This window comes from Haemaphysalis longicornis, unplaced genomic scaffold (genome assembly GCF_048455015.1).
Source record: "Haemaphysalis longicornis isolate Haplotype H1 unplaced genomic scaffold, Haemaphysalis longicornis Haplotype H1 scaffold_4, whole genome shotgun sequence".
NCBI classification, from domain to species: Eukaryota; Metazoa; Arthropoda; class Arachnida; order Ixodida; family Ixodidae; genus Haemaphysalis; species Haemaphysalis longicornis.
In genome coordinates this window covers 175,133,946-175,156,730 of record NW_027526361.1, presented here as the reverse complement: position 1 = coordinate 175,156,730, position 22,785 = coordinate 175,133,946, and the positions used below count along the sequence as shown (strand labels likewise).

The 22,785-nt window shown below is 49.8% G+C and overlaps 1 protein-coding gene across 1 annotated transcript; it reads left to right on the top strand.

The window, feature by feature from the left end:
* Positions 1–17,627: 17,627 nt before the first annotated feature.
* Positions 17,628–18,868, top strand: LOC144180108 (uncharacterized). The gene has a single exon (XM_077708507.1). It carries the CDS (start codon positions 17,834–17,836, stop codon positions 18,866–18,868), a length of 1,035 nt encoding a protein of 344 aa, XP_077564633.1. The 5' UTR covers positions 17,628–17,833.
* Positions 18,869–22,785: the final 3,917 nt, after the last annotated feature.

Below are 22,785 nucleotides of genomic sequence, written 5' to 3'. Positions count from 1 at the left end.
CCAAGCCTCGAGGAGCCTCCAGCGAAGGCCGTGCCGCAATAGAGATGCCCTGGAGCCAAGGCAAATATTCCACCGGACAAACCCAAGGGGAAGTGACCGGACTGTTGACACGGCGCTACAAGTGCGGGGTGTGTGGGGTGGGGGGGGGGGGAGGAAGTTTTCGAAGGTGTGGTCACAGAGGACTGCTATGTGTGGCAGGCCTCTCGAGCACGGAGACGTCGGGAACCCTCGTCGCGCCCCGCTTTTCCAGAAAGGGGTTCGTTTAGGTTTTCCTTTTGCTTGCTTTCATTGCTTTTTCTGTTTTTTTATGGGGGATGTTTAGCACTCCCATGTTAATTTATTTATTGCCGACGGTGCAGTTATTACTATAAATTATGGAAGGCTTTAGAAGAGCGCTTCGTTTCGCCACACTAAATGTGCGAGGCCTTGGTGACAGGTGCAAACAGTACCAGCTGAAAAGGATTATTCTGGAAAAAGAAACAGATATCTTGGCTGTCCAAGAAACAAAGAGAGAGAGTGATAACTGCACCGCCAGTATGATAAAGCCCTTTCAAAACTTGTTTAGTGTCTGTGTCAGCCACGCGGTTGGCACGTAGGGAGGGTGTTGTCTGTTTATTAGGAATAATGTTAATATTGAAAAACAAAGGATTTTTTCATGTGAAACGGGCAGGTTAGTTTTTTGCGATTTTGAATATGACGGTGGGGAATTCCGTGCCCTTTGTATCTACGCCCCAAACGTGGCGCAAGAAAGAGCGGCCTCTTTTCAAAGTTTCGCTCAATACTTAAGAGCGGAAGGACAGATTATTTTACAAATAGATTTCAATTGTGTTTGCGAGGGAAGTGATTGAATTTGACCACGGCGGGGAGCGGATAAGAGTGCGCAAATTCTTTGTGAATTACTTGAAGAGTGTGAACTGTCCGATGTTGCACACTGCGCAGGAGATGAAAATGTGCTGATGTTTACGCATTTTCAGGGAGCGAGCCACGCGCGATTGGGTAGGGATTATGTTTCTTGCGAACTAGCGTCCACATGCCAAAAATATTGCGCAGACGATGTTTCTTTCAGTGATCACTGTTTTGTTCCTTTTTCCATGGGAGAAAAGAGAGAAGGGTATAAAAAATTTACATGGGAGTTGTGGAAGTTAAACATAAAGCTGTTGGATGATGAGACTTTCGTGGAGTCCGTAAAAGAAGCTTTTTGCAAACACACAAACGCAGAAGTTATAAGTTGGGGAGGAAAGTGGGAATTGTTCAAGCAGGACTGTAAGCTTAACGCCATAGAGAGGGGCACTGTACTCAGAAGGAAAGAGAAGGAAACCGAAAGTAACCTGAAGCGTAATTTGAGGGAGATGCTCAGGCTGGAATGCGAAACACCTGGCGCCTTCCGGGATGACATAAGGACAATAAAGAACAAGCTAGAAGCAATAGATAAGCAAACATATAGGGGGGTGACCGTGCGAGCGCGAGCCGAACACTATCTGGATGGCTAAGCGCCCACGAAACGAGCGTTAAGGGATGAGGCACGTTATGCTAAAGCCAACACGAATAATGAAATACTGGTAGGCGGAGAGCTTACCCGAGATAAAAAGGTCATAGAAGATGCTTTTGTACATTACACTACATTCTTCAGTCTTGCCGTTCCTAACATCGAAGACTTCAAACAAGACTTCCTTCGCGTCATGCCACGTCTGGATGACGATGTCAAAAATACATTAGAAGAACCCATAACGTTAGGAGAAGTAGAGAGAGCCATAGGCAATTTAAAGGGAGGCAAGTTTCCTGGCCCGGACGGCTTGAGTGCCGTTTTTTACAAGAGGTTTTCAAACATCCTAGCAGCATTTTTGTATAGGGAGTTATTTGAAGCGTTCGAGGCGGCCGCTCTGCCGCTTTCATTTTCGAGAACGCATACTATCTTAATACCAAAGTCAGACGACAGGGAAAAACTTCAGTCTGTAACATGCTACAGGCCAATCACCTTAGCCAATACAGACTACAAAGTACTGATGAAGATTATAGCGAATAGATTACAGGGAATAGTAACCACACTAGTAGGGCCGCATCAGACATGCGGTATACGAGGTAGAAGCATACTAAACGTGTTCATGTCACACGCAGTGTTTTACAGTGTTGTGATGTATTCTGTAGAAGAGTAGCAATGCTTCAGAGTGATTATGATAAGGCTTTTGATAAAGTGTGTCACGAAATCTTGTTCTGCATTCTGGACTATGTTAATGTTGGCGATGTTGTGAAGGAGAGTGTACGTATGGCGTACCGTGAATGTTTCACAAAATTGAATGTAAACAAGCATGTATCCAAAAGTATTCCAGTTTTATCTTCTGTGAAACAGGAATGCCCTGCCTCTCCCTTGTTGTTTTGCATTTTTTGGAACCTTTTTGTTTGCGCATAATCAATGACGGTGGTTTGTGCGGGTTTCGTCTCCACTCGAGTGAGGTCAGACTATTAACATATGCGGATGACGTGGCCGTATTTTCTGAGGCCAAGGTGAGCATCAGCAAAGCAATAATGATAACAAAAGAATTTTGTCGCGTTACAAAGAGTTCTGTTAATTGGGCAAAGAGTGTGGGGTTTTTTCATGGGAAGTGGGCGGCAGCACCATCAGTTCTTGAAAATGTGTCATGGTTACGCACACCAGTGCGTTATCTCGGGGTTCCCATGCACAGCTATCAGGATAGCCGTGATTACTGGGAATCCAAAACGGTGAGGCTGCGCGAAAAGACAACCAAGTGGGGTGCTCGAGCTTTGTCTGTTTTCGCACGTGCCACAGTTTGCAACCTTTTAAAGCAAAGCTTTTTACCTCTACCCCCCAAGGGTTCTTTCGCGACCGTTGGTGTCACCAGAAAACTCCAGCGAACAAATAAAAGAATCTACCGACACCGCCGGGAATCGAACCTGGAACTAATAGACTAACAAAGCGAGAGCCCGTTGTCTTACCGATTTAGCTACGATCCCACGCGAAGACTGGGAAGAAAGGTGGTGTACTCACCAAGCACATCTACGGGTTTACCCCCTGCGTTCTCGCTGAATGCCACGTGAAAGCGTTACGCGACCACTCACGCCCGTCTAGTGGCCATGTGCGCACCTTTCTCATGGGATAAGAGTTAAAAAAAATTCATGGAAGCTCACACCAATGCATGGCATCTCACTTCTAGTACGCCAAAGTGCTAAAGCCTGTGGCCTCCAGTGTTCACGTAAACACTTACAGCTCCTTGTCGTCCGCCTTCACGCCAAACCAAGGAATACATTCAAATACTCCTTGATGGCCAAGCCATCACTCCAAGCCCCAGCATCAAGATCCTGGGCCTACATCTCGAGGCTAACACCAATAGTGACGTCTCCTTGCAGCGCCTCAAAAACAGCATTAATCAAATCATACACATGATCAGGCGAGTTGCCACCAAGAAGCAAGGCCTAAAGGAATCCGGTACCTTTCGAGTAACTGAAGCTTTTGTCCTCTCGAGAGTTACTTAAGTTAACCCCCTGTCTTCTTCTCGACAAGGAAGACATAGAGATGCTTTATACAATGATTACAAAGGCCGTCGAGCAGGCCATTCGTCTTCTCATGAGTGCGTCCACACAGAGGCTGCTAGCACGGGGCTACACAACACGGTGGAAGAGCTGATAGAAGGCCATCTTTCCAACCAGAAGGTCCGGCCATTGGTCTTCTCATGAGTGCGTCCACACAGAGGCTGCTAGCACGGGGCTACACTACACGGTGGAAGAGCTGATAGAAGGCCATCTTTCCAACCAGAAGGTCCGACTCAGAACTGCGATGGGTAACCGCATGCTTCACCAGATTGGCTGGGCAGCCCAGAATGTCACTCCGCTTGAGGTACTCCCAGACTCTTGGCGACTAAAACTAATAGATGCTCCTTTTGCTTAGAAATATGAACCCCTCACATGACGAGGGTCACCGAAAAGCACTGGCTCAAGCGCTAACCACCACCCTAGGTGGGGATCATGTAGTTATCTACACAGACGCCTCCAAACATCGAGGGCAGCAATACGCCATCATCGTGGCTACCTTCAGAACCAACCTCCTTGCGTGTACCTCGCTTAGGACCCAAGAAATGGCGGCAGCAGAAGAGGCAGCCATCACCTTGGCTCTCGCTCAACCGTGGGTTCGGAGGGTAGTCATCGATTCCCAGCAAGCCTACTGGAATTACCAGTAGGGTTTGGTGTCCTGACCTACCCTGCGCGTGTGAAAAAAACTACTCCCCAAATGGTTCCATTCAGCTCATCTGGGCATCCGCTCACACTTCAATGGAGGGCAACAAATACGCCCACCCAACAAGCCTGCGCTTTTACCTCCCGTGCTATGGAGCTGCACGATGACAGTCACCAGCTTGTCACGTTCAGGGAGATAACCCAGCATTATCGCCTTCTGAGTCAGACCGCACCTTCGCCTTACCCTGCCCTTTCCAGAGAACAACAAACTACCTTACGCCTCATACAGTCGGGGCTCCTTCCCACAACCTACGCGTCTTCACTTCACGTATCCGAATAGCTACGACGCTGAATGTAAATTTTGCTCAGAAGTAGGAACACTCCGCCCCGTAATCGGGGTGTGCAACTTTAGCCCTGAGCATCCTCCTCTCCTTCCGTCAACTACCCTACAAGAGCAATAAGAGATGCTGCTGTCCAGGCCCTCTCTACCTACCAAGCTTCAGCGGGTGTACAGAACACAGGCCGCGCGGACTACATATGGGCCCCACAGAAGAAGGAATCACTCCCCAGGGCTGCACTCTGGGCCGTTGAGAAATCTGAACAGAAGTATTTCTTCCTCCTCCTCCTTCTCTGCCGAAAATCTCGTCGCCTCCGTCCGCGGCGCAAAGACGGAGAAGACAGATCGTCTAACACCGGGTTGGAGCTTACTTTAATTTTATAAAAAAAGTTTCCACTCTTGTGCTACACCAATACAACTCCACCAAGCACCGTTCAGGCTTCATGCATTGATTTAACCTTAACAAGAATATCTCTTTGAAGTAATAAATGGTGTGGTTAAGTGCATTTCACTTCTCTCTGGTTTTGCTATTTGTAGAGCGATGTGAGGGAATTTAAGTTACGTCTCATGGGTAATCGTTATGGGTGCCGTTTACAGCTTTGCTTTCCAACCACATTCACGGGGTGGATTGGCGCGATTTTTTTCTGGTAGCAAAGAGCTGTGGTACGTGATTCAAGTCATTGATTGTTCGAGAGTTTAAGTTCAGAAAATACATTGTGTGTTTGCCGTGTCCATTTGGTCTTCAATTTGGGAGCGTTCAAGCAGAACCGATCTTTTCCGGTGAGGTAAGGAGGGCGGGGTTGGGTTGTGTCATGTTTACATTCGCCAGCTTGTTAATCGGTTCTTGTTCTTACGGGATACGGATGACCCTTTCCTACGAAAATTTTAGAAAGTGTGCTGTCAAAAGCGTTGCCGACATATATTGTCTCATCCTCAGACGAAAGCTGTAGAAGACCTAAAGGCTATATGAAGGAGGTTGTAGACTCTTTCAGGTTTCTAGCAGTACGGTTTTCACTGGAGTACTTAGCAGCTGTGTCAAGAAAGGCACTTTCTAAAGACTTAAAGGATGTGTTTGTTACCTGTGCCACTTTACCGGTCAGTGTATAGATGTGTTCCTGGCCAGGACGTGTTATCTCGTGTTAAAAAGATGGCCATCCCAGCATCCGTAAAAACTTTTTTCTTTAAACTACACACCGGTACACCTCCCGTTAAGACGTGGATGCAGGAGAAAGGCTTGTTTGCCGCTGGTCCTATAACGTGCACTTTGTGGAAGAAACTAGAAACTGTAGAGCACGTTTCCGCGGATTGCTCGGACGCCATCTTTTTCTGGGATGTGCTGCAAAGGACCTTAAAGATAGACCTGCCCGTTTCACCCCAAGGCATACGATTTCCTTGCGTACCTAGCGACAACTGTGTGCCGTGTGACCTCATCATGGCTCTAGGATTGCATGCCATTTGGAGGTCGAGGATGGCGGTGCGCCACGCTGACCCGCACGCCCTCACTGTGAGCAAATACTTTGCACAGAGTATTAGTTTGCTCTATGAAGTGCACAAATTGCAGACACCGATATGGAATGGCTACCTGTACTAGAAGAACTGTGTACGCTTGATGTTTATTTCAAGTTTTTCCGTCAGCCGATGTTCGGCCGACGGTTTTTAATCTATCCGTGACGTGTATTGTGTGCAAAAAAAGGTAATAAAGAAAAAAAAGCCACCGGATAGACGCCGGCTTCATGACGCGAGAGTTCGGTTGCAGCCACGGGAAGCGTTTCACTTCGCCCACGGTTCTTCTCCATCATCATCGTCAGAGAAAGTCAGCCCGTATTGGCGTACAACCACCACAGCGAGGACGCTAAAGCTTCGCTTTAATACACCCGATGTCTTCCCGATCTTCGCCGCTGCAAACTGAGCTTTCACCTGTTGCCTGCAGTTACCAACGTTACGCGTTTTCTCAAACACCCCTCCTGTGCGTTCGAGAGCAAGGCATTGCCTCGCGTGTTGGCATTGAAGCCTTCCTTCCTCACTTCCAGCTTTTTTGTTTTGTAGGCCTCCAGAGTTTTTTTTTCGCGTTCATTCCCTTTGCCCAAATTCTGGTCTCCACTGCCTTTACCTTTTTAACTGGTGTGTACATTTTACTTTCACTTACCACCTTTTCGTACCACCTTTTCGTACCGTACGTTCAGTAGGCTTTCTCGCCGCCATCGACCCTGTCTACCGCGTACGCATACCCGTACCTTAAGGGTCCTGAAATGCCTTCCGCCGATGCATGGATGTACATGTAACCAAATAAAGCAATGTATTAGCAATCTCCTCCTGCAAGAATTTTGTTAAAGCGATGAGTATTAGCTGAGAAATCGTAAATCAAAAACCGCGAATTATCGTCGCGCCGTATTTCCTCCTCCTTTCAACTGTTTCTTCGCTGTTGGCCTCCCCTCCCATGATGCTCCGCTCCTCAGCGGTGACGTACTTCCGCTATTGCGCTCCCACAGACTGCCGTCTGCTACGGGCCAGCTCTTTCGGCTTTTTCATCTCTGTAGACACCATGGACACAGGCTGGAAAAGCGAACGAATGACCTTGCCGCATGTGTGCGGCCTGGCCTTGCCCTTTCGCGGTATACGTAGCTGCAGTTGGTACCGGCGGCGAACTCGCAGCCGCGTGGGGAGAATCGTGCGCTCGTTCCCTTTGGTGCACCGCGAACTGTTTATCCAAAAAGCGCGGTCTCAGATGTGGCCCCGCTGGTGCCGGGTGTAATTTTTGCGGTGGTTGTAATTCGTACTACCGGCGGCATGTGAAAAAAGACATTTTCAACCGACACAGAACCTGTGCACAAAACGCGCCGGATCGGATCGCTTTATCAGCGGCGATGAACGTGAAGGCGAAGAGCAAACCAACGCTGCACTCGATCAGCGAGAACCCGTGTTCTTACAAGCTGCACCCATGTGTTGCATTCAACACTGACGAGAAAGCGTTTGTTTACACTTGTTTGGATAGTCGTAAAATGTCCTAACACTTCGGCACTCCGCTAGCAGATCAGCCGGCGAGACATTTCGGAAAACATTTGACAGATGGCGCCGTATGCATTAGTGTGTCGCTACGCAAAACTGATGAGACGCTCTACTAAAACTCCCATCGCGGTGTCATGTAGCGGGACGCAAAAATTTAGCGTTTAGCGTATGCAAAGGCCACAAACGCTGTACTAAAACTCTATTAGCAGCAAAATAGCGTGCGTATGTGAAACCGCTTGCGTTTACAAAGCTGCACGCCGAGCGCGTACGTTTCAAACCTAGTGACATCGTTTAAATACACTGGCAAGCACAGTGTAACGTAGTCAGATATCAACCGTATGCTCAGGCGACAAGCAAGAGCTTGTTTTATGTGGGGCGGAGATTGCGCATAAAGGCCCGTTCGCACTTGCGACGAAAGCGAGTGAGAGCGGCAGGAATTCCGTCGCTTTGTCGCGCGACGATCGTTTTTGTCGAATGGTCGGGACAAATTTTGGTTGCGCGACAGAATTCCCGTCGCTTTCGCTCGCTTTCGTCGCAAGCGGGAATGGAAAGTTCTGCCGCTGCCGTCTGCTACGCAGCTCGGAGGTAACCGCGCGATCTGCTCGGGCCGGATGAACGCGCACACTCCCGCACGGCAGCGCCCCAAGCGGCAGACGGCCGCGTACATCGCTCCCGGCGCCCGCCTGGAGCCCGCCCTCGGCACACTAGCCAGTATATTTCAGGCACTATAATGGAGGAAAGATTTTTTGCTTCCGATGAACCTAGTTCTTTGCCCCTGTGTTTTTAAATACGTGAAGTGGTTAGCACGTCGTCCTCACGCAGCTCTGTATCGTCGTAGCATCGCTGATTGTCCGAACGAAGCTTGCAGCTAAGCCAATGCAGCGACCGAAGCTGTGTGTGTGTGTGTGCATCGCCTCCTGTGTGTTGTGGACGCGTTCGTTTCGCGATGAAATGCGACATTGTACTTCTGCGGGTGGATAGTGCTTCCCATGGTCTGGATTATCTTTCTCGAACGACGTACCACTCAACCTCGCATGGGGTATGTGCAGTGTGCCTGGCTAAAAGCCTTCTCGCTTCCGCGCCAGAGTTGTGACTTGCTGCTCGTCCCCGCAAACCGGGTGTGAGGTGAGTGCCGAATTTACGACGGGCAGGAGGAGGCAACTCATCGTCTGTCAATCGCGGTTCAGACTTGCAACGCATGTTGTGACGTTGCGTTCGTTCGAAACGCATCTCTGGATTGTTTTGAAGTTGAATAAAATGTACGCGTCAAACCCGGGCATTCGGCTCAGGGCGTTCTCTGCGATTGCTCCAAAGAAGTGCCACGGGACTTTCTTTATGGTACGTACTCACGTAAGATAAAATCCACGTCGTGTTATGGCCGTGTTGCATTCAATATAAACGGTTAAGCGTTTGTTTACTCTTGTTTCGTTTGTCGTAAAATGTCAAAGCACTCCGGCACTCCGCTGGCAGATCAGCCGGCGAGCCGACGCTGAGCAGACGACTCATCTCTTTGCCGGAAGTGCGTGAAAAAGCCGCCCAATAGCAGGATGTCTAGCTCATGACGAACATCTGGGAATCGATGATGTAGACATGTGAAGATGGCGGCGTCCAAAAACACGAAGGAAAGGGTGAGAAAAAAGCGACAAACTTTGCAACAAAAGTGTGAGCTTTCCGCTGCGCGTAAAAGAGTAATCCTTGGCACAGGTGACGTTGGCGACCCAATCTAGCGATTGCGCTAGTTCATTTAGTGTGCTCAAAATGCCTTTCAGGGCCCCTTTAACGCTCTCGCAGCCCATATTTTCGTTGTCCATGTCTTCTCGAAGTGCCCCCTCAAACTACATCTTGCTCTGTCCCTTCATTGCCTCAAAAACCGTCTTGCCACCGTACCTCTGCGCCGCTTCCTTCGTAGTTCTCTATGGGCCCCTATAGATTCAATATACCCACCGCCCTCTGGTTTACCCCCAGGAATGCTTTGGTATTTGGTTTCACGCACAGAACCGGTTTTCGAACGTGTACGCCTCGAGCTTCGCGATCGCTACGGAGCCTGCCGCCACTTCTCCGCGGCGCTTACGGGATGAGCACTGCGCGGCTGATAGAGGGTCATGCAGTGTTTTGATTATCTTTCGCTTAGTTTTGCCTTTCCGCGCGCTAAACAAATTGTTATAATGATGCCTGTAAGCAAAAAGTACGCTTAGGGGCAAAAAAGCCGATGCGGCATGGTCATCATCATCATCATCATCATCATCACCAGCCTATCTACGCCCACTGCAGGGCAAAGGCCTCTCCCATTATTCTCCAATTACCTCGGTCCTGTGCCAACTGTGACCAATTTATCCCCGCAAACTTCTTGATCTGATCTGCCCATCTAACTTTCTGCCGCCCCCTGTAACGCTTGCCTTCTCTAGGGATCCACTCTGTTACCCTTAATGACCAGCGGTTATCTTGCCTTCGCATTACATGCCCTGCCCACGTCCATTTCTTCTTCTTAATTTCTACTAATATGTCTTTAACGCCAGTTTGCTCCCTGACCCACTCCGCTCTCTTCTTGTCCCTTAATATTACACCTATCATTTTCCTCTCCATTGCCAGCTGAGTCGTTCTCAATTTAAGTTGAACCCTCTTAGTGAGCCTCCAAGTTTCTGCCCCGTAGGTGAGTGCCGGTAAGGTGCAGCTGTCATACACTTTCTTCTTCAGCGACAATGGTAGGCTGCTATTCATTATCTGACAATGTCTGCCATATGCACCCCACCCCATTCTGATCCTTCTAATTATCTCTGCCTCATGGTTGGGATCTGGGGTCACAACTTGGCCTAAGTAGATATATTCGCTTACCACTTCCACTGCCTCGCCACCTATCTCAAACTGCTGTGCTGTCCCGAGGTTATTGATCATTACTTTAGTTTTCTGTATATTATTTTCAGGCCTACGGTTCTACTCTGTTCGTCCAGTGCGGAAAGCATGCTTTGCAATTCGTCCCCCGAGTTACTTAGCAAGGCAACGTCATCAGCAAATCTGAGGTTACTGAGGTATTCTCCATTAACCCTTACTCCCACCTGTTCCCAATCCAGCGTTCTGAATACTTCTTGTAAGCATGCTGTGAATAACATTGGAGAGATTGTGTCTCCTTGTCTGACACCCTTCCTTATAGGTATTTTACTGCTCTCCCTATGGAGGATGATGGTAGCTGTAGACCCATTGCAGATATCCTCTAGTATTCTTACATGATGCTCATCTACACCCTGGCTCTTTAATGCCTGAATGACTGCTAACGTTTCGACCGAGTCAAATGCTTTCTCATAATCTATGAAGGCTATATATAGGGGTTCAGTATACTCAGCGCACTTCACTATCACCTGATTTATCGTGTGAATATGGTCCATTGTTGAATAGCCTGTACGGAACCCTGCTTGTTCTTTTGGTTGACTTAAATCTAAGGTTGCAGAAATTCTGTTAGCGATAACCTCGGTAAGTACCTTGTAGACGACTGACAGTCAGCTGATCAGCCTGTAATTTTTCAAGTCCTTCATGTCACCTTTCTTATGGATTAACATGATGTTCGCGTTCTTCCAAGATTCCGGTACACTGGCGGTCATTAGGCATTTCGTATACAGGTTTGCCAGTTTTTCAAGTAAAATTTCGCCGCCATCCTTGAAGACGACTGCGGTTATCTGATCCTCACCAGGTGCTTTGCCCCCTTTCATTTCTTTCAAAGCCTTCCTTACTTCTTCGGTCGTTACTGGTGGGATTTCTATCTCCTCTGAACTACTGTCTCGTTCGGCATTATCCTGTATGTCCCGGCTACTGTACAGATCCCTATAGAACTCTTCGGCCACTGTGACTATTTTATCCCTATTTGTGATGACATTGCCTTGCTTATCCTTAAGTGCATACATCTGATTTTTCCCCACGCCAAGACGTCTCTTCACTGCTTTCAGGCTACCTCTGTTCTTTACAGCGTATTCGATCCTCTCCATATTATACTTCCGTATTTCAGCTGTCTTACGCTTATTGATTAGCTTCGAGAGCTCGGCTAGTTCTATTCTGTCAGCGGCGGTAGAGATTCTCATGGTTTGCCGTTTCCTGATTAGATCTTTCGTCTCCTGTGAACGTTTACCAGTATCCTGTCTAGCCACAGTACCCCCGACTTCTACTGCACACTCCGTGATAATGCGTGTAAGGTTGTCGCTGGCTTCTTGTGTCGTAAGCTCGGCTTCCTCGTTAAGGGCGGAATATTGGTTCTGCAGCGCGATCCTGAATTCGTCTACTTTACGTCTTACTGTTAGCTCATTTATCGGCTTCTTTCGTACTAGCTTGTAGCGGTCCCTCCTCAAATCTAGCCTAATTCGAGATCTTACCATACGGTGGTCACTACACCTTACTCTTCCGAGCACTTCCACATCCTGCACGACGCCAGGGTTATCGCATAATATGAAGTCTATTTCATTTTTGTGTTCCCCATTCGGGCTCCTCCAGGTCCACTTCCTACTCTCCCGTTTACAGAAGAAAGTATTCATTATGCGTGGGTTATTCCGTTCTGCAAACTCAACTAGTAGGTCCCCCCTGCTATTTCTACAGCCCAGACCATAGTTCCCAACTGCCTTGTCTCCAGCCTGATACTTGCCTACTTTAGCATTGAAGTCCCCCATAACTGCGGTATACTGTGTTTTTACTTTAGCCATTGCGATTCCACATCTTCATAGAAGCGCTCCACTGCTTGGTCGTCGTGGCTGGATGTGGGCGCGTAGCCCTGCACCACCTTGACCTTGTATCTCTTATTGAGCCTAATTAGAAGACCTGCTGCCCTTTCGTTAATGCTATAGTATTCGTCTATGTTGCCAGCTATGCTTTTATTGACTAGAAATCCCACTCCCAGTTCTCTTCTGTCCTCTAGACCACGGTAACATAGGACGTGTCCATTTTTCAGCATCGTAAAGGCTTCGCCTGCCCTCCTAACCTCGCTAAGCTCTATTACATCCAATTTAATGCCTTCTAATTCCTCGAACAACACCTCGAGACTTGCTTCGCTAGATAAGGTTCGCGCGTTAAACGTTGCCAGGTTCAGATTCCATTGGCGGCCTGTCCGGATCCTGGGATTCTTAGCACCCTCTGCTGCGTCACAGGTCTGACCGCCGCCGTGATCAGTTGCTTCGCAGCCGCTGGGGACTGAGGGCCGAAGGTTAATTGGCGTATTGATTGGAGGTTGTGGCCTTTACTACACCAGGGTGGCCAATCCTGCTCTGGTGAGGGAATGCATTACGGGCAATGGTCGCCGGGGTTAGGCCGCTCCCCAAGCCCCTTTGTGCTATTCCATCAATACGCGGATTTTTTTTTTAAATCTGGTGGGAATTGTCCGGCACCGGGATTCGAACCACGGTCCTTCTGCACGCGAGGCGGGTGTTGTACCTCTACGCCATCGCTGCCCTGGTGGGGTGCTCGAAAGTCAACAAGAGCTTTCCGGGGACGTAGTTCTGCGCGCTTTTTGGCTGCTCTAACGTACCCTAGCATAGGGAGGCAACAAGATCAGTTTTCTTTATTGCACTATCTTCCAGACTAATTCATTGTTTCTTTATTGTTGCGGCCTCTTGAAGCGTACCTTAGAACGAGGATAAGGTGTTGTGTTTGGTGCATGTTAAAAATGTGAGAAACACAGCGAACTAATGGGGCGCAGAGTAGAAGTCACACACACACAGCGCTGACTAACAGCGAAGTTTTTATTGCTTGCAGGCGACCTAAATACACATCTACAAAGCAATGGAGAGGGAAAAGAAAACGTTGCGAATAACACAAAACGAACGTAAGGGGTGCCCTTGAAGTGGTACTTCAGCTGGCTACATGCTGCTCGCAACACATTCTCTTGCTGGAGAATGTACTCGTAAGAGTTATCGCACTTCACGCGGCAGTTCAGCTTTACCTGAAGCTCTGCCTGGACAAGTTCGGGAAACCACGTTCCGTAGCGCAACGCGCGTTGTTGAGCGTGCGTTGGATCACTTAAAAATTTCTAACTTGATGGTCTGGAACAAATCCGGGATACATAACTGTTCCGACAGGGACGGCGCTTCATTCTGAACATTGTATGAAAAGTCGGGACAGTCCTGGGAAACCCTGGACAGTTGGTAATCTCAGTTCTAGCTGCTGCGGTGTGTGCCGAATTGTGCGCGGTCCATGTTTATGGGAAAGTTAATGAAACCACGGAAAAATAAATGGTCTGCCAGTCCAGAAGAAACAGTATAGCTCTTATGGGAATGAAAAAAAAGAACCCAGTCTTGATGGAATATAACAGCGTAATAAACGACGAGGGAGACAGAAGAAAATTCACAAGACGGGTGCTCACTCGGAACTAGTATTTTATTGGAAAGGAACACACAATTATAGCCGACCCGTACAATCTGATGTGAGGAAAACAAACAAAATTTTAAACCTCTGATAAAGCCGAGTAAAGGCCTGATAACCACTCACAGAATTAGGTAGCATCTAACAAAGATTTTTCCTCCTCGTACATCGTTAGAGAAGACTGGCTTACACGTCCGGTTCGCCTCTTGTTGATATGATAAGCTACAGCCGCTTCTCGTACCTGCTCGTCTTTATGTGTGCACAAAATCTCGCATACATCAAAACACGGCTTGCGGCTGCATGCTCGGCAGTGCGCTGGTAAGTGGGAAGAAGTGTCCTTTGTTAGATTATTCAAATGTTCCCGGAGGCGCGTGTTAACACATCTGCCTGGTTGTCCAATATACACTTTCCCGCAATAGAGGGGCAACCAGTACACAACACCCGTACGACAGAGCACAAACTTATCATCGTGGTTGATGCTGCCGCCTCTTTTTGATTTTCTCGGTTTGTTATCTATCTTTCTCTGTATGGCCGGGCAAACACGGCTAAGCCTGAGTGGTGCTGAGAATGCGATATTTACTCCGTATCTTCCTGTTACATTCCTTAAACCATGTGAAAAGCGGTGAACGTATGGAATGACTGCTACTTTCTCCTTCTTTTTATCTTGTTTTTGCTCATGGTCCGGTTTGCGTTTGAGAAGTTTCGTTCGCCTTTCCAATGTTTGCGTAACGGGATTCTCCTGGTACCCGCCTGATTTGAACCTATTAACCTGGGCTTCAAATACTGATCCCAATCGCATGCACACACGACGTTGTTACAGCTTACCGGAGCGTGTTCATTGTTATGCCGTTCTTAACATTTTAAATGCAAGGCATCGGTTACACTCGGCCTGTCCTTCTATCCGGCGTGCATACGTCCGCAACCCTCATCCTTTCCCCTCGCCTGCCAGCTGCGTTAGCGCGTTCTCCTCGCCATGCCAGCTGTGCGTCAGCGCGCTGTTAGCGCGCGTATGCTACACTCTCTCTCGTTCTCCTCGCCATGCCAGATGTGCGTTAGCGCGAATGCGCGCCTCTCTCTCTCATCACTCTCTCTCGCGGAGCGGTTATATAACCGCGGTATCGGCGGCGCACTCCTCAGTCGCTCCGGCAGTCGCTCTCGCTGCTACTGCTCCGACTGCTACTCCACCTGCTGCTCCGATGAGTTGAAATGGACACTAACGTGCCTGCTACCGCGTTGGCTGACGCAACCGCAACCAGCTCCAGCGAATTGAACCCCGTGAGATGCCTTGCATCACACCAGGGTTCCCTTCGCGGGAAGATGGAGAGAATTTTTTTGGAGTAGCCGGATCTCGCGTATAGGAGCGGCTTCGATGATTGGGGACTATACCCAAAACATACATGATCCTCCTTAAACGTTAAGTTGAAGTAAAGGTATTATAGGTAATGCTCCTTGGAAACTTCAACGGTGAAGTTCTTAACACTTTCGATGCGAGGCATCTCTTACACTGGGCTTGTCCTTCGATCCGGCGTGCATGCGTCCGCAACCCTCCTCCTTTCCCCTCGCTTGCCAGCTGCGTTAGCGCGTCCTCCTCGCCATGCCAGCTGTGCGTCAGCGCGCCGTTAGCGCGCGTATGCTACACTCTCTCTCGTTCTCCTCGCCATGTCAGATGTTCGTTAGCGTGCATGCGCGTCTCTCTCTCTCATCACTCTCTCTCGCGGTGCGGATTCTCAGCGACTTTCTTGCTGTAATCTGCCCCGGCCGTGAAAATCAAGAAATCGTCCTTATATCTAAATACCTTTTTCTGAAGTCCGGCCAGACAACTTTCAATTTTCTTACCAACCAAACTCGGAAAAATTTCGCTCAAAATCGGTGCCACGCTCGACCCAATGCACACCCTGACCTGTGTACGTACAGCCTATTTTTCCAACCCACGAAAGTGGATCGCAGGTAGGAGCCAAGTAGCTCCAGAAAAGCTGTAATGGAAATTCCACTTGTGGATCCGAAGGCCTGTTCATCATTATCCTCAGTAATGCAAGTTTTCAACGCCTGCATGAGGCTATCATGAGGTAAAGAATACAAGAGGTCTTCAATGTCCACACTCAAGGTGTAGCAATGCCCGGGGTGTCAGTCAGGAAGCTAACAAGTGCGCTTGCATTGGGAATAACGAAAGAATCGTTAACACTCAAGGGGGAAAGGTTTGCCTGCAGAAATCGTGATGCAGCTTTCTGCCAAATATGGCATTCTGAAACAGTAGCCCTAAATGGTACCACCGGTTTGTGCGTTTTTGCCGCGAAGAAAACTTGGCTTTGAGCAGGTGCCGCCCACTTAACGTAATGATGTGACCACTCCGCGCGGTCAGTGACTTTGAGGAGCAGATATCTTGTCTTTGCATGACGGTTGCAATAACGTACGCGGGAAACGTAATAAAAGTTGCATGAGAGAGAGCGTTGTGTCAAGTGACCGCAGTTGGGGACATGTTTAGGATTGGTTGGTTCTTGTGGCCAATCCTTTGCCAATATGAATCATGTTGAAAAGGGTTTTTGCTCTTTCTTGAACGCCACCTTTAGAGGTGTGGATTGTCGGGTCAAAACCGGAGTGTTGGGTTTTGTCCGCGGTCGGTCGGTCAAGAGAGATCTAGTTCAGCATAGATCACGGCCGAACAGGATGCTGCAGACTGAGTGACAATCTAACCGTCATTCTATCCCGATGTAAATACTTGGAGTAATGTAAATAGTGTAAACAAATCTAATGTCCAGCAAGAACAGCAGTCCTAGTCCCTCACCTGCTTGAATCATCGGACATCGGTCATCGTAGCGAGTCGAGATTGTCCTCTCGGCTCGAGCATCAAAAGAACCTCATTATTTCGTCTTCATCGTTCACTAAGAAGATGGAGAGGCGAAATCTAACGAAACAATCGTTAACACTCAAGGAGGAGAGGTGTGCCTGCAGAATCCGGATACAGCTATCTGCCAAATATGGCGTTCTGAAACAATAGCCCTATAGGTACCCCCGGTTTGTGCGTTTTTGCCGCGAAGAAAACTTCAAGTTGTTATTCTTGGCCTTTTTAACTTGTGCCCGCAAACCTTCAAGGTTGATTTCTTTTAAAAGAGTGATAGCCTGTTGCTTTACTTTTGCAGCTTTGACTGAAACCGTCGTGAAGCTTTTTTGCACAGCGGCAAGTGCTTTCTCTTGAAACATATCCTCGTACAAGACTGAAAAATCCTTCTTTATCGTATTGCACTTTTCGTAATTCATTGGCTACCATCTATTTGACAACTAAATTGACCGAATTGCTCTTGGAACCACTGCCTTTGGTTCGCGAAATAACACTCGTGCACTGAACCACACAACGAGGCCTAACCTCCTTCTGTACACTCCTAGCAATTGCTCTTGAGAAGGCAACTTTCTGCTCCGTTTATTGCGCTGTTACATTCCATCATAAATACTTACCAACTCACCCAATTTTGCAAGTACTTAGTACTTGAAAAGGAATGAAGTACTTGCAAGGAATGAACGCTTTAGCAATCAAATACACGCAAGCCACGCGTTCATTTTCCTTTTGTTTTTCGATTTCAACGAACAGCTGATCACTCGGCGGAAGCATTTTTTGAAGTGTATGGGGTCGGAAGTTCACAACTAATAAAAGGTGCCGTTGGAATACTGGGGTATCTGATAAGACCATCTGATTTCAGTTTGTGCTAGGTTCTGCAGGCTGGCTCTGTCATGCGGTGATGTTTGGCAGGAGCGTGTAGAGGACGCCACCTGTTGACTCGAGTAACTGGGAGGTGGCGCCCCCACTCTGTATAAAGGCATTGGCGGGGATTAAACGCGGCTTTTTGTTGTTCGTGAACTGCGCGTGGTTGCGTCATTCTTCGCGGGCTTCACGCCCACATTCGGCACGGCTCGCGGCGTCCGCGCCACCCGGGCGCGTCTCTACATGGTGTCAGAAGTGGGATACTGCGACAACCGTGCAACATGGAGGATAACCCAGCCGCCGCCTCCGCCGTGACCGCCAGCTTCACGTTGAGAACCCCGCCGCAGTTCACTTTCGACAACCCAGCCCAATGGACCGCGTGGCTTCAACAATTCGAGGATTACTCCTTCGCCTCAGGGCTGTCCTCCGCCCCCGAAGAAACCAAGGTACGCACGCTGCTCTACTGTATGGGTCCCCAAGGTCGCGAGGTGCTTTCGTCTCTCATGTCAGACGCTGAGGCCTATCGCTCGTACTCCGGCGTGACAACGAGTCTTTCGGGATATTTTGTACACCCCGTCAACGAGGTATACGAATCGAGCAGGTTCCACAAGCGCACGCAAGTGGTAGGCGAGTCAGTCGACGCGTTTTTCACGGCGCTCCGAATTCTCGTGAAGAAATGCAACTACGCCTCTCGGGAAATTGACGACCGGCTGGTTCGGGACAGATTTATCGTAGGGTTGCTTGACTCTCGCTTGACCGACCAGCTGTGCCGCAATCCAAAGCTTACACTGGACGAGGCGCTCATCCAAGCTCGTCAGTACGAAGACGCCGAAAATGAGAAAAGGCGGCGTCAGGGGACAGACTTCGCACCAGACGCACTGAACGTCGACGCCGTTGTGAATAAGCAGTACCGAATGGCCGCCGCCCCAGCGCGCGAAACTGCACGAAGTAACGTCTGTCGGCCTCCCGAGTACCGCGCCGGCCCGAATTCGGCATGCGATTTTTGCGGCCACGCCCCTCATCCGCGATCTGAGTGCCCAGCACGGTGGGCCACATGCAACCACTGTCGCAAGAACGGTCACTTCGCGGCGGTTTGCCGCTCGAACAGTACTAGGCGCTTAAGCCAAATCCAGCTCTGCGCCGTGGATGCAGCGCAAGCAGAACGCCGGCACGTTGTTGTTCATGTCAATGGACGCCCCCTTCAATTCAAGGTGGATACTGGGGCGGACGTTTCGGTCGTATTTCCGAGCTTCGCGGGGTGCCCAGTAGACCTAGACAAACCCAATAATGAACAGTTGATGGGGCCGGGCCGCTGACGCCTAAAGTTGCTCGGGACGTTTCCTGCTACCCTGTCGTGGCGAGGCCGGACGGTATGCAAAAAATTGTATGTCGTAGCAGACATTGACTCTCCTCTGCTGGGGTACTCGGCGGTAGTGGACCTGGGAGTCGTCCAGTTTGTTGACGCCGTGGAAGACGAAGCTCCGAAAAGGCCCCCAACGTCCGACAAGGCGGCAGCTTCGCTGTTCTCAGGCCTTGGCGAGATGCCTGAAGAATATCACATCCGCATCAAGCCTGGAGCGGTTCCATTTTCTCTCAGCGTTCCTAGGCGCATCCCTATTCCCCTCGAAGGCGTAGTCAAGAAGGACTTAGACGCGATGGAAAGGGACGGGGTCATCCGGCGAGTCACTGTGCCAACCCCGTGGTGTGCTGGTATTGTGCTGGTACCCAAAGCGGATGGAGAGTACAGAATTTGTGTCGACCTCACGAAGTTGAACCAAGTAGTTCTCCGGGAGAGACACCTTATGCCCACGGTGGACCAGGTACTTGGGCGTCTTGGCAATGCCGCAGTCTTCTCGAAACTTGATGCAAAATCGGGGTTTCATCAAGTAAGGCTATCTGAAAGCTGTCAGGAACTGACTACCTTCATAACCCCGTTTGGTCGCTACTGCTACCGCCGCCTGCCCTTCGGCATCACCTCCGCTCCCGAAGTGTTTCAGCGCCAAATGTCTCGGATTCTAGAGGGTCTGGAAGGATGTGTGAACATGGTAGATGACATTCTAGTATTCGGCAGGGACCGTTCCGAGCACGACAGCAGACTCCAAGCAGTCCTTCGCAAGTTAGAACAAGCGGGCATCACGTTGAATGACTCGAAATGCTCCTTCGGGGTATCTTCCGTCAAGTTCCTTGGTGTAGTGGTAAGCGCCACTGGCATCTCGGCTGACCCCGACAAGGTATCTGCTATTGTGAACATGAAACCGCCGACAGATACGCAAGGCGTCCGTCGTTTCCTGGTCATGCTGAACCACATTGGAAGGTTTTTGCCGAACCTGTCTGCCGTCACTACACCGATTCGGCTCCTTTTGAACAAGAATGCGGTCTGGACCTGGGACCAAGCGCAAGCGACCTCTTTCGAGACATTGAAGAGAATGGTGGCATCTAATGCTTGTATGGCCAGCTACAATCCAGAGCTACCCACTCTTGTGTCGGCAGATGCCAGTTCGTTCGGGCTAGGCGCGGTTCTCTTGCAGGAGCAACAGACGGGAGAGCGACGGGCTGTCGCGTTCGCATCAAGAGCACTGACTACTGCTGAGCAGCGGTACAGTCAGATTGAGAAGGAAGCGCTTGGTGTCTCTTGGGCCATCGAGAGGTTTGAGGAATTCCTGCGCGGACTCAGCTTTGTCGTTGAAACAGACCATCAGCCGCTCGTCAGGTTGCTTGGCTCCGCCGATCTTGACCTCATGCCCCCTCGCATCCAGAGATTTCGCATAAGGCTCATGCGATATCAGTTCACCGTCAAGTATGTTCCAGGGAAGTACCTGGCCACTGCAGACACCCTCTCTAGGGATCCTGAATGCTCTTCTACATCCAAAGTGGACAGCACAGAAATTTTTGTGTCTATGGTCGTGGCAGCCCTTCCTTTAACCCTGGCCGTACGTCTTGAAGACTTCAGGTCTCACCAAACTTCAGACGGCGAGTGCTCAATGCTGAAAGCATACAGCATGAAGGGGTGGCCTCGACGAGACCGGCTGCTGCTCAACATGACACGTTACTGGGAGCACCGTAGGGACTTCACCATATGCGAGGACCTGCTGCTCATGGGCGGACGTCTAGTTGTGCCCGAAGCACTACGCAGAGACATCGTGAACCTGCTGCATGATGGTCATCAAGGCGTCAATCGATGCTTGGCGGTGGCCCGAGACTCTGTGTGGTGGCCCGGTCTCAACAGCCAGGTTAAAGCAGCCGTAGAGAACTGCCCAGCATGTGCTTCTACACGTGTCCAACGCTGTGAGCCCATGATTCCGACCGAGACACCATCAGCTCCGTGGGAGAGGGTGGCCATCGACTTGCTTCATTTCGCCAATCAAGATTTCCTTGTGGTTGTAGACTACCGTTCTCGCTACCCAGAGGTCATCACACTCCGGTCCACTTCTGCAGACGCCGTTATTTCTGCAATCAAGAGCACGTTTGCCCGACACGGCATCCCGGTGACTGTAGTCAGCGAAAATGGGCCACAGTTTTCCTGTAAAGCTTTCGAGGACTTTGGGAAAACCTACGGGTTCACACATGTCACGAGCAGTCCACGCTACCCGCAGTCCAACGGCGAAGCAGAGCGCATGGTTCGCACAATCAAGGAGCTGTTTCTGAAGGCCACAGACCCATTTCTGGCTCTGCTAGCATACCGTAACACTCCCGGTGTGTCTGGCTACAGCCCGGCTCAACTGCTCATGGGACGCTCTGTGCGAACTCGTGTGCCAGCCACGGCTCAAAGCCTTGTTCCAGATTGGCCACAGGTGAAAGAATTCAATGACAGGGATGCCGCCCAGAGACGAAGACAACAGAGAGACTACAATAACCGGCACGCAGCGCATGACCTTCGTGCTCTCGACGATGGGGAGGAAGTATGGGTACGCGACACGCGGTCAAGGGCGACGGTCCTAAGCCCAGCTCAGAGACCACGCTCGTACATCGTCCAGACGCCCAGTGGCATACTAGTGAGAAACCGCAGACACCTCGTCCCTTGCAGCAATCCTCAGTCAGCCCCCTCAGATGACACGGGAAGCTCCAACCGTGCGGCCCCGATATCTGCGCCGTCTCCAGGACCACAGCGGGCAGCAACCGGTGCCGCATCGGACACTCCAGCTCCTGCACCTGCTGCAGGATCGCCAGGCCACCGTTGCACACGATACGGCCGGCGCGTGGTGCCACCTCGCAGACTGGATTTGTGAGACTGCTGCAAGGACTGTTTCTTGGTGGTGCTCTTTTGTAGCACTTGTGTTTGAGAGCTCCGGAAGGAGGGATGTAGAGGACGCCACCTGTTGACTCGAGTAACTGGGAGGTGGCGCCCCCACTCTGTATAAAGGCATTGGCGGGGATTAAACGCGGCTTTTTGTTGTTCGTGAACTGCGCGTGGTTGCGTCATTCTTCGCGGGCTTCACGCCCACATTCGGCACGGCTCGCGGCGTCCGCGCCACCCGGGCGCGTCTCTACAGAGCGTTTTTTATAAACCCGTCTGAGCGCTGCTCGCGGATGATATATGGATATATATATATATATATATATATATATATATATATATGGATGCTATATGGAATGTGTTTGCGGGCACGCACCTCACGACAAGACGGCCGGAATTAATTTTTTTGGTCGTGTGCAGATCCCCGAGTATAATTTAGCATTATCCATCATACATCTTTCGTAGAATGTGCGTGGAATTTGCGCCACACTAGCTTGTCAAGGGTATATATAGTGATCAAAATCTGAGGGGTCATATTGGCAAGCGTGACTGCCGTGCTTTCAGGTATGAGTGCTTCCGCTAGATTATGTGAGTGCACACAACCGATTTACGTAGTGAATAGCCATAGCATGATCATCTGAGGAAACGCTGTTTACGGGGACACTATAAGTAAATTTGAGGGCAGTGGAACTGCAATCAGCTCCATACATATGCCGGTTTCGCGACGCTGGTTTGCTGCGCACACCTGGCCCTTATTACTGACCGAATGTATCACACTACGATTGTGTCAAAAATGTTTACACTCTTTCAAACACACAACATTTTCGAAGAGAGTGAGTGCTCCACATAACTAGGTATTTACAACGCATACAAAGGGTAAATTTCTGTCGTGGACATGCTGCAAAAGCAGCGGCGACAGTGGAGAGCTAGCCGGAGCCTCCCGCGCCTGCTTTCAAAACGGGCCGCAAGGGGGATTTCACTGGTGCCCCTACAGGCGGC

Coding starts and splice junctions, on each gene's coding strand:
- LOC144180108 (XM_077708507.1), top strand. CDS start 17,834: ATGGAGGATAACCCAGCCGCCGCCTCCGCCGTGACCGCCAGCTTCACG.